This window comes from Brachyhypopomus gauderio, chromosome 4 (genome assembly GCF_052324685.1).
Source record: "Brachyhypopomus gauderio isolate BG-103 chromosome 4, BGAUD_0.2, whole genome shotgun sequence".
Lineage (NCBI taxonomy): Eukaryota > Metazoa > Chordata > Actinopteri > Gymnotiformes > Hypopomidae > Brachyhypopomus > Brachyhypopomus gauderio.
This window is the reverse complement of record NC_135214.1, coordinates 27114547-27126750: the sequence shown is the minus strand read 5'-3', so window position 1 is coordinate 27126750 and position 12204 is coordinate 27114547. Positions and strand designations below refer to the sequence as shown.

The window sequence follows — 12204 nt, the reverse complement described above, 5'->3', positions numbered from 1 at the left end:
ACGCTCGCACACACAGAGCACGGGCCACGTGGCTTACCCGAGAGAACGTTCATTTTCTGTGCAACTCCAGTGAGTTTCCCCTCTGAACCTGCAAACAGTGAAGATGGACCGTTGGTGTATAGACAAAGAGAAAAGCGCGTGTGAGAACACATGCACAGGGATGATAGTGGGAAAAATTCCTGAGCCTGAACTTTTTAAAGATTATTTTATAATTAATCTTTAAATTAATTAATAATAAATAAGTCAGGTAATCATTATAGTGAAATAAAAAACTAATTTCTATTAATATTCTGAGAAAATGCTGTAACCTAAAGATTTAGATTAGGCACAATATGTTAAAAACAGGCATAATTAATTATTTATTCATTACTGTTTGTAAATTATAGGATACCAGACAACTCAAAGAAATTATGCAAATAAAGTTTAAAAGAATTACAAGTATTATGATTATAGTTAGTTTTTATATATAAAATTTAATACATTTAATAAATATTTTGTGTTGGTTTATTAGGACATACATTTTGTGCTTTTGTTCATGTATTACACCTTACGCCGTAAGGCGGCCAGGATGAACCAGCTCGTCTGACCACCTGTACCGGCTAAAAAAACACTCATATTTCTGATAAAAATTTAACTTAATCAGAATAAAGATAAAATACTGAAGTTATCTTGTATCTACCTCTGAAGCTCTTCCGATGTCTGAAATACAGGCGGTCCCCGGGTTACGACGTTGATCCGTCATAAATCGATTTTCGGTGTAAATCGGAACATACGTACATGTATGTACGTAAATAACGTAGTTATCCTATCCTAAAGCTAGCCTTTTGGCCAATACCTTTATCCATAGCTGCGTTTAACTAATCCTGACGCCACGCACACCAAACACCAAGTTCCGTTTACGACGCAGAACCATTTAGGTCCAAACAAGGCTTTATACAGTAAATGGGAGATGTGTAGTAACCACAAAAAATCGTAACTTGGGAACCTCGTAAGGATCATATTTCGGTCTCAAAACAGATAGCATGCGCGCGCGTGTGGTTTATCATTATGATTTGACAGATTTTTCCCCCCCTCAATTTTTTTTTCTCGCGGACATGTCGGTAAGCCGGAATTCCGGCGTGGCGCCTGAAAACTATCAGGCCTGCATGCATGTGTGTGTGTGTGAGTGCGTGTCTTGTTGACCTGCTAGGATGCTGAAGAGATGCTTGACGAGGTCCTGGACAGCACTCGGGTCGCTGCACTGCTGGGCCAAGTTCTTCACAGCCTGCACCGCCTGCTCCATCAGCTCCGTGTTACTGGCCTTCAGCTGGCCTGAAACACACGCAGTCAGAAACATGAGCACACGCTCGGCCACGCAAACACGCAGAGTTAGAAATATAAAACACTTACTGGCAAGGCCTTTCCCAACGTCCATCGCATACTGGCTTAGGTCGAGTGTGAGCTGGTTGAGCAGGAAAGAGATGGCTAAACACAGGAGAGGAGACAGAAGTCAAACCAGGCAGAGAGAGGAGACACTGCGTCCTCCCGAGACACGCGTGTGGTGGGGGACAGTCTTACTCTGGATGCAGTTCTCAGGACTGCGCAGCAGGGCTTTCTGCAGTGTGGGGAGGAGCTGCTCCTTGAACTCTGCGTGGGTCACATGACGGAGCAGCGGCCCACTTTTATCCTGGAGGTGGGAAGGATGTAAACGTTCAGATACGAGTTACGTACACCCACGGATGTAATTTGGGGGGGGGGGGGGACGGGGGGGGACATGTCCCCCCCACTTTTTCAAAAGCCGGTTTTGGTCCCCCCCAGTTTTTACGGTTAAAACCAAATATTTAAATAGCGACGAATCTATGTCCCCCCCACTTTTGAAATCAAAATTACGTCCATGCGTACACCCCGCCACCCACGGCCACGCCCGCCTCACCAGGATGTGCTGCTGTGGACGGGTCTTGCTCATCAGCACGGTCTTCATGTACAGGTCAAGCAGGGCCGCCTACCACGACATGGGAAAGGGGTTGAAATGGGCGGAGGCGTCGGGCCACCGAGCAGCTATAGGTGGGCTGTGTGCTCGTCAGAGAGATAGACAGGCCCACCTTGTGCTTGTCGATGGTGGCCATGTCCTTCTGGGTGGCGGCAAAGTCCACGCAGGCAGCCAGCAGTGGCAGCCAGGAGGGGTTTGGGTCCAGACTCAGCACCGTACCCATGTACTGATCCACCAGGCCCGGGTTCTGGAAAACACAAAACAACTCTTCAAACTGAATGTCCGACACCCCAAACGATGAACTTTACGGTTGATGGTGTCGACTTTAAGGCTCTGCGATGAAATGTGGACATAGTTTTCAAAAAACTACGTTTTCAAACAGGCTACGAGTCAGTGAAGCATCCCCTCACATCTTTCCACAGCTTATGAAGCCTCTTGGTGCTGGACTTGACCGCGTTACGCGTCCCTCCGCCCATGACCTCCGCATGGAGCAGACTCTGCACCTCCACCTGTACAAACACATAAGAGCCGTGAGGAACAGCACGCAGGCCCGACGGTGCTGTGCGACACAACTGCAGCAGAATGAACTCACCAGTTTCTTCCAGTGCGGCCCCTCCCTCTTCTCCGGGTGGGGGAAGGCCTTGCGCGCTAACAAGCACATCCACGGGAGGGCGCTGCAGGCACCCGACGCAGAGCTCTTCCTGCATAGACAACAGTGGGAGTGTGAAGAAGAAGAAGAAAAAAGCGCAACGCACGCATCACCACAGCATTGCCACGGTGGACCGGGGTGGGCAACAGATGAGAGCAGGCGGGACGTGAGAGGGTGTGGCCTTACCCGGGCGCCGCCCCTTTGCTGATGACCCCGCAGCAGAGCAGGCCCAGGGGCAGGTGTGTGGCAACGGCGTCTGGCTGCGATTGGACGAGCAGGTCGATAACGGAGAGCACGGCATGGCGCGAGGCCGCATCCCTGCAACACAAGCCCCGCCCCGGTACGCCGTTAACACTCGCACCACTTCCTGTCTGCACCGTTCTGCCATTTTCATGGTTTTAAGGGAAAAAGACAGCGTGGTGTTTCCTCACCTGTATCTATGGAGGGTGAGGCAAAAGAGCTTGCAGAGCCCTTTGATGGCTGGCTCGGGCAGGTCTGAAAGAATGCAGCAACACAGAACTGCAGTTATTCAGAGCCCAAGTACAGCACACGTCTTGAAGGGCATCCATTTTACTAGAAGGCGTAAACTCTTAAGAACCACTCACTCTTTCCGCCGATGCATTCCTGAAGCTCTCCTAAGACTTCTTTGCGCTCTTTAACACTTGATGTAGTCACTTTCACAGCAAACTTCTTCAGCGTGTCTGAAACCTGCCATGACACAGACACATGCACACATCAGAGCCGGCCATGTCGTTCACATTGCCCAGAGCACAAAGCTCTCAGGAACAACCCCATAATCAGATGGATGTTTAATTGAAAAGGTGCCAGTACAGCCAGAAATTGCAAGAGGTAAGCTGTGAAATATCTGCTCACCAAGACCTTCATCTCTTTTGTACAGTTCCAAACTGGAACTCATCTGCTAGCATGCTGTTTGTAGACCACACTACACTCGTTCTTGGTCAGTCTAATGCCACAATCTAAGTGGACATTCTCAATGCAACACTGACGTGGCTGTTGAGGTTGATTATAGGAGTGTTGATGAGTTACACATTCAAACCTTCCATATCCTCAAAATAACGATCTAACAGTGGTTAGCTGGTTATCTGCAAACGCATTTGTTTCGAGAGTAACTTCTCCACACACATTCAACACTCCCGTCCTTAACAAACCTCCGGACCCATATCAGTGTTGTGGTTAGACGTGCCCACATGTGGACGGGTCACTAATACGGGTAATACTAGTTACATGTGCGATTTATAGCCAACTCTTCGGGTAGATAATGTTCAACTAGATGTGGTTAAAGGTAGTAAATGAAGCAGCTGATGAAGCTCCCTGGTTATCAGCACCGGGTAACGTTATTACAACTGATTCATCACATCTCTGCAAACGCGTTCAAGAGAAGCGAGAGTTACATGAACTCAATATTAGAACTACGCGAGGTACCTCCTTTTTTGGGTAGGTACACCTATATATACTTATATGATTTGGACACTTGTATGTGCTGTGGGGAGGTTAGAACTAGTGTCCGCTAGCAGGCAGGCTAACGCAGCTAATAGCCTCACTGTGCAGTGGCTTCTAATGTGAGACTGCTGGCTAACTAGGTAGCTAGCTAGACTTCGTCGTTATGTATAAAAGCACATTCCAGCTCTTTAACCCATGCGTAGAGGACTGCTTCGTGACCACTCCACTCCTTAAATATAGGCATTTAAAAAAGCTTTGATTATGACAACGCGTTTCCAGTTTACACACACGGTAACACATTATTCGTGCCACGAACTGCACACGAACCTGCGTGTCCGCCGCCATCTTGCCGGTCTCGATCTGGAAAGGGTTGATGTCGTCACTTCCGGGTCATGACATTCAGTCACGTGGTCACGCCTCAGGGCTAAAGAGAGGGCTGATATGAAGGTGAATAAGACTGTCGATCTCAGGGCTGAAATGGTGTGACTTTGTGGTTTATACACATGATGACATATTCATTGAGCGAATTCACATTGATAGCCAAGTGACAAAGACAATAAAAGAAAAGTCAGATTTTTTTTTTTTACATTTATCTGCATAGGTGTTGATATAATGGCTCATTTGTAGATACACAAGCCCAGAGTTGAGGACTTCACAGCAAGGTTTTCCCCCTATTGGTAGACTTAATTCATGGGTTAAAGTTCTCCGTCACTACGACGGATTTCCGTCATTTGATTTTTTTGGGGAAAAAAATCCGTCAAATCATAATAAACAACACACGCGCGTGCTATCTGTTTTGTGGCCGAATATGATTCTCACTGGCGTTCATCAGCGCTGGATGGATGACGGCGGTGTCATTTGATCGACTTGCGGTTCATTCCGCCTTCAGATTTGCGGATGTTACGTAGAAAAGTTTTTACCCCCCTCCTGCCTGGCGTGATCGTAGCGCGCGACTCTGTACACCTGCGCGAACGGCGGAGGCTACTTGCTGCGTCACATTCTTTTTGCAGTGTAGTCCGAAGCAATATGTGGTAGTATAAAGAAACACCGCTCAAAGTGCTGGAATTTAGGCTAAAGTACTTTAAAATGCTTGAAAATGTAACTACTTCGTTTCACAACAAATATCTGTCTGACTGAACAGTTATTACGTTAACAAATACGAGCCTCTTGTAATTCCAGGACGAAACATGAGAGAACGTGAAGTCGTTAAGATTGGGCGTTTTGAAAATAAACCACCATTAAATAATGTGATAAAAAGCGAATTATTTCTAATCATTTCGAGTATATGTATAAATATTTAACTTAATTAAATTTAACGTTGAGAACGCGTTGAAATGGACCTTAAAAGTGACGTACAAGTGCTTCAATTTCACCTTATAAATGTGTATGAACCCGGCAAACATGACTTGGTTCACTGCGCTGAAGCGCTGTGCGTGCGAAGTTACAAAATTCGAGAGGTGCACGACTGCGAGGCTCTCGCGCACGGGTGGAGCCACCGCGATTACGTCATTTTCGGCGTGCGGACCCTCGCGCTGCTCACGCCACTCGTGCTGCGTCAAGTATAAAGGCTTAAACCAGGCTTAACATGGATGGTGTTGTTCTGTTTGTATTTAAAAGCTCTATCCAGTGGTGTTAATTATTTTGTAACATACCTACTTAAAGCAGGTAACCTTACGGCTTATGTTTTTGCGATTGGTGAATCTGATAAAAACAAGAGCTTCATACCTCTCACCAGGATTCACTAAATTTGACTTGATCTTTAAATAATTTTCTGGAAGAGGACCCCCAGATAATGTGTTTATTGTGTAGAATTAGGCAAAAGAGGCCGTGTCCCAACTACACCACATTTTCAGTAATTGCTGGCATTGTCTTTTGCCAGGAAAAATTTTTCAGTCAAATGAAAATTTCTTGCTTTAACCCATGACTTAATTATTTATTAAAAATTAGTTATATTGTTAAGTAATCCTGTTTCGTTAAATATTTACCTGGTTTTGTATGACACAATGTCATGTTTTTGTTGTTCATCAGGCAAGAATTGTTTCAGTGTTTATTTTGTTGCCTCTTAGTTCATTAACATTTAAAACATGTTTTCATGTAATGCAGAGTTCATAATGTGTACACAGGTTATACATTTTTTCCATCCAATTACTTTTGTTTCTTCAAAATACACATGATGAAATGTAAAACTTTAAAAATAATCAATGATTAAATTAAGGTACGATCAATACGACAGATATGAATGGGAATAATACTACAGAAATACAAGCAATGGTAAAATGTGTAAAGGTTTATTTGTAATATTTGAACTTCAAGTAACAAAGTAACATTCTAATTTGAATGATAAACTTTAGTATTGACACATATGATACATGGGTAGATCTGAACATTGTTTAAGTAGATTTAATGATTGCTTGTACAGTATTGTGTGTATATAAAAATCCTTTATATTTTTGCAATGTTTTGCTGCTGTTTGACTTTAAAACAAATAGAAAAGTCAGAAGTGCAGACCTGTAAATCTAATTAGTCTTAATTCCTCCATAAGTACACAGTATGCAATTTGGTAATCAAAGTTAAATAGCAAAACAAACATGTAATTTCATCAGTAACTTCTAAATTATATATTTATAGATTCACTTTTTAAATTGCTTTGCTGTTTGTGTGTAAACTTTGGCTACTGACCTTTTGCCCATTCTTTTACTAAAGGTCCATTCTGGTAGTTCACTAGTAGACACGCAACAGTGTAAAACTGGTTAATAGTTGCTGTGATGCTCAGAGGGATAACTGTGTCAAAGAGCTTGTGCTGCTTCACCCTTCGTAGCAGGCACTCCACGTGAACCCGAAGTCGTGCAATTGACTGTGTCTCCCTGACCTCAGAGGCTGGCATCTGGGATCTGCTGGACAGGAAAGCAGGTCTGTGGACTTTACATGGCACAGTCATCCACAAGAAAGCCTCTGTCCACCATTATGGCCATCTCTGGTGTTAGCAACTGCACAATCCCTGACTCCGTTTGTTTGTCTGTCTTGTGATGTTGTGCCCAATATTAATTGCCCCCTTGGGGATAAATAAAGTTGATTCAATTCAATTCAATTCAATTCCTTCAGAATTTGTTTGTCGCAAGGCAGAGACGAAAGTGACAGCACCATGAGGTGCCATGCCAACCAAGCCCTTGAAAGTGCAATGAGACTTGTAGCTTGAGAACACTTCACTTTCAAATCAAGGATGACCTGTGTATCTGCATAGTCCTTGAATTCTTCTGGTAGGTGAGCCTTGACTGCTTTCTGTGACATCCATATGCACACAGCCCCAAGCACTGTGTACAAGTAATTTGCCCATGTTACCAGAATTCGACTCACAGTGGACTGGCTGATGTTAAATCTGTGGGCCAGGTCCCTCCGTTTTAGTCCCAGGGAGAGGTAGTTCATAAATAAATAAAAATCCGTCTATGGGTTGCAGGGATTGTGTCTGGAAAATGATAAATATGTTTGATGCATATCTCTCGGAGTAAAATCATTTAGAAATGACATTAGTTCATGTAGTTTATTAGACTTACTGCAGGACAAGGAATTATGTCTTTATTCTTCTTGGATGCTGCTCTTGCTCTGGTGATACGCAACATTTTGCCCGATGATGGTTCTATAAGGCTCCAAAATGCCATTAGATGGTTGTATGTTGCAAACCTGTGTTGTAGAAAAAAAACACTGGCTTAGATCATCTTCAAACCAGCTTCTGGAAAAGGTTATTCATAACTATAACCTCTGCATCAATATCTTGGTTGAGTACCGTAGCTATGCATACATCATGTCTAACCTACCTTGTATAGAAGCGTATGTCTTCGTCAGAAGATGCAAATATCCTCAAACAGAACTGCTGTCTTACCGATAGATCTTCTACTTGAGACCGTAACCTCTCTACCTTTTCACGCAGCTCATCAGTCTGCTGGAGTGCCAGATCAAGGGCCGTGGGATCAGGGACAGCGCAATAGTCATGTTCACACAGGTGATTCTCTTCCACTGGCTCCTCTTCATCCAGAGGTTCATCAGATGGACGTTTTCTCCTTGGCCAAACGCTTGGTCTCCATACTGCAACACTGTAGTTGTTCCATTGATATAAAACTGGAGCAGCTCCCTTGCGAAGTCTCCGACGTCCGTTAGTTTTCGATGGTTCAGTTAGATCCTCTTGAAGTAAATGTGGACTGCACACCCTTGTATGGTTGGTAATAGCAAAACTGTCCCGTCGAATGTTTACAATCCATGTTTTACGTAAATCTTGATCCACTGGAAAAGTAGGAAAGCTAAAACACAGCAATGTTCTGCTGTAGTGCCAATACATCGCTGCTTTTAAAACGGTCTAAAGCTCATGTTCAGTAGGAGAATTGTGGGCTAATAGGTAACACAACTGCGAAAGAAAAAAATTACAAAAAAACGGTCAAATGTGTTTACAAATAGAAACCGCACTCACCGCTCAACAAGCCATTTGCTACTGTAAACGCCGCACCAGAAGTAACCAAACTGGCTTGTTTTTAGGCGGAAATACGTAGGGACTAGACATAATACCTGATTAATCTCCGTCAATGACGACACACCAAACGACGGCTGCTTTAGGACTTTTTTAGCCGCTTCTGATGAGTCACGATTAATGTACAAAAATACAAGTGCAGCTTAAAGTTCTCACATCAAAAATACATTGTTTTATTTATTTATTTAACAAGTTCTCAAATCATGTCCTTTACGCTTTTACAGCAGATTTAGCTTCACAGCTGCAGGATCCACTCCTCTCCCCTCCAAGAGGCCCATGTTTAGTTTGCAGGTCTGTACCAGAGACCGTGTATATATATACCGGTATATGGTCTCTGGTCTGTACCAGCGCATTGCAGCCGCACTCATACGCACAGAGCCGGCCCTGACCAATGTGGTGCCCTAGGCGAGATTTTGGTTGGTGCGCCCTGCATCATCAATTATTGTGTTGATTGTGTCACTATTAAAGTCACTATTTTATTTGATATTAACATCCCTCGGTCTAACCCGAAGCATAAAGTATCTAGAACTTTTTCTCGGGTTATAACCCAACAAACAATTAATCAGTTTTCAGTCCATTACGCTACTGTAGCTAGTGATATTGAACATCCCATAGGACATATTAGCACAAATGACTGGCTTAACCTTTTTAATGATACATGCAAGAATATCATAAACACAATCGCTCCTCTTAAGCCCAAAAAACCCAGACTGTCAACCCAGCCATGGCTTAATAATGATACCCGAGCGCTCCGACAACAGTGTCGTAAGGCTGAGCGAAAATGGAAAAAAGACAAACTCCAAGTCTCTTACCAGATTCTTGGAGAGTGTCTTGCCAAATATCAGTGCTCGGTTAAAGCATCTAGAGCAAAGTATTTCGCGGATATAATTGCCAAAAACTCTCACAGTCCAAGGGCTTTGTTCAAAACAATAAATACTGTCATACACCCTTCGGCCTTGGTTATTTCTGAGGCCACTACTGAGACCTGTGAAGACTTTTGCCAATTCTTCATGGATAAAATAGACAGTATAAGAGCAAAAATTACACCTGCCCATTACGATTCATCAGAGTCACCGGTTATTACTGTTGCTTTTACTCAGTTTGATCCCGTGTCTTTGTCAAACTTAACTGACCTCATTTTGCACATGAAACCCACCACTTGCTCCTCGGATATACTTCCCACAAAATTTCTCCGAGATGTGTTGCAGTCCGTTGGTCCTAGTATTTTATCTATTATAAATGGCAGTCTCATTAATGGTACTGTCCCATCTTATTTTAAACATGCAACTATTGAGCCTCTCTTGAAAAGACCAGGACTAGACATGACAGATCTAAATAACTTTAGACCGATTTCAAAATTACCTTTCCTGTCTAAAGTCCTGGAGAAAGTTGTACTTGCTCAACTCTCTAGGTTCTTATGTGCAAACTCTATTACGGATAAGTTCCAGTCCGGTTTTAAACCACACCATAGCACTGAAACGGCCCTCCTAAAAGTATCCAATGATTTGCTTTTAACAGTGGATTCAGGAAAATGTGCTGTCTTAGTTCTCTTAGACCTTACTGCAGCCTTTGACACTGTCAATCATGCTATCCTGTTGGACCGTCTAAATTACCATGTTGGCATCCAGGGTTCTGCGCTGAAGTGGTTTGAATCTTATCTGAAGAACAGATCCTTCTGTGTTAAGATGGGAAATAAATTTTCCACAACTGCGGCCATTACCTGTGGAGTCCCTCAAGGATCCATTTTAGGTCCCATTCTGTTTACTCTATACATGCTCCCACTTGGCTCAATCTGTCAGAAGTACAATGTTTCTTATCATTGTTACGCTGACGATACACAGATTTATCTTCCACTTAGACCAGGAGATGATGGTTCAATCAACCTCCTCACAAACTGTCTGCAAGACATAAATTGCTGGATGTCCAACAACTTTCTACAGTTAAATCAAAATAAAACTGACATCATCATTTTCGGAAACCCTGATCAAACCAGCACTGTAGCAAAAGCTCTGGGATCGTTATCTTTAAATGTTCATATGCATGCTAAAAATCTTGGAATCAATTTTGATTCCACCCTCACATTTGCGAAGCAAATTAGTAGCGTTGTGCGTGCTGGTTTTTACCACCTCAGGAACATAGCAAAACTTAAACACATTTTATGCACCAAGGACTTGGAAACGGTCATTCATGCATTTGTCTCCTCTCGCATTGACTATTGCAACTCGCTGTACTTCGGTGTGTGTCAGTCCAGCCTGGCTCGCCTGCAGCTGGTTCAAAATGCTGCTGCCAGGCTACTGACAGGTACGAAGAAAAGGGAGAGCATTACTTCTGTACTTGCCTCCCTCCATTGGTTACCTGTGAGATACCGTATTGAATTTAAGATGCTACTGTTTGTTTTTAAGGCGCTACATGGCTTAGCTCCGAGCTACATCTCTGAGATGCTGTGTTTTTATTCTTCCACTCGGTCGCTGCGCTCCTCAAATCAGCTGTTGTTAACCGTCCCACGATCTCGGCTGAAGTTTAAGGGTGATCGGGCATTCTCAGTTGCTGCCCCCAAACTCTGGAACAGTCTTCCATTCTGCATCAAATCCTCTCAGACGCTTGAGGCTTTTAAAACAAATCTAAAAACTCATTTATTTACCCAGGCATTTGGATCCATTTAGAGTTTGTGTTTCGGTCTGTTTTGCTGGTTTTATTATGTTTTGTGACTTATTATTCTTATTTAATTTTATTATTTTATTATTTTAACTTTTTATCCTTTGTACAGCACTTTGGTTGACACTTGATGTCTTTTAAATGTGCTTTATAAATAAACTTGACTTGACTTGACTTAAAGAAACAAATAAAAAGCAAATGACTTAAATATTACCATATAACAAGCAATAAATATAAAGGTGTTGCACAAAAATATTTAAAAACTATTTTACATAACGTAGTGCAGAGAACAACTTTTAAATATTAATAATAAATAAAAAATAAAAATAAAAAAACAACAACTACCACCAGTGCAAATCAGGGCAATTTGCCTACTGCAACATTATTATTTCAAAAGTGCATTCGCAATGAACAGAGTATATATTTATTTTAAGCTAAGCTAATAGCACCTACTAGGATTGGGCAGTATGATGACTCTTTTCACTAAGATCATACAGAGGGGAAAAAGCCACAATGACGATTGAGTGTTGTGAGTCAAGCGAACTGGTTTCAAAGAAAAACACAACAGCTACAGATTGGCAACATTTTGGATTTGTTTCAAATAAAAAGGAGACCATTGGAGCACGCCCCCACGATTTTAATTCGATAATATGATTGGTTGATAAAACTTCCAATCTATAATAAAAGCTCTCAATGTAAAAGGGCCTTTCTCTCTTTTACCTAGAAACAACGGTGTGAAATATTCTGATTGGTTGATTTTTTATTTCACCGCTGAGGTTTTTTTCCAGCACAAGTACGAAAAGTGGATTTGAAAGCCGATTTATAGGAAAAATACAAATTATTGGTGAAGCGTTATTAACATATATTACATATAATAGATAAAGCATCCTTTTTAAGATCAATTAACCTTCAGAGAAGGCGTTGAAGTCCCTGACGATTCGCCAATGGTATAGT

The 12204-nt window shown here is 42.5% G+C and overlaps 1 protein-coding gene and 1 long non-coding RNA gene across 2 annotated transcripts in view; both read right to left on the bottom strand.

Annotated features, from left to right (window-relative positions):
* gcn1 (GCN1 activator of EIF2AK4) overlaps positions 1–4497 on the bottom strand; it is a 28502-nt gene extending 24005 nt beyond the window's left edge. Inside the window, exons 1-12 of the mRNA XM_077003449.1 lie at positions 4407–4497; positions 3224–3326; positions 3050–3113; positions 2805–2936; positions 2562–2670; positions 2380–2478; positions 2082–2216; positions 1913–1981; positions 1558–1666; positions 1390–1464; positions 1183–1311; positions 38–88 (exon numbers count right to left, since the gene is read on the bottom strand). Of these exons, the coding sequence (XP_076859564.1) occupies positions 38–88; positions 1183–1311; positions 1390–1464; positions 1558–1666; positions 1913–1981; positions 2082–2216; positions 2380–2478; positions 2562–2670; positions 2805–2936; positions 3050–3113; positions 3224–3326; positions 4407–4424 (1093 nt within the window). The 5' untranslated portion in view covers positions 4425–4497. The remainder of the gene's footprint in view (positions 1–37; positions 89–1182; positions 1312–1389; positions 1465–1557; positions 1667–1912; positions 1982–2081; positions 2217–2379; positions 2479–2561; positions 2671–2804; positions 2937–3049; positions 3114–3223; positions 3327–4406) is intronic.
* Positions 4498–6445: 1948 nt separating this feature from the next.
* On the bottom strand, positions 6446–9261 carry LOC143512776 (uncharacterized). Its single transcript, XR_013130520.1, has 4 exons — positions 8634–9261; positions 7892–8475; positions 7631–7757; positions 6446–7542 (listed from the first exon to the last, which is right to left on the bottom strand). It is a non-coding gene; the product is annotated as an uncharacterized LOC143512776 (long non-coding RNA).
* Positions 9262–12204: the final 2943 nt, after the last annotated feature.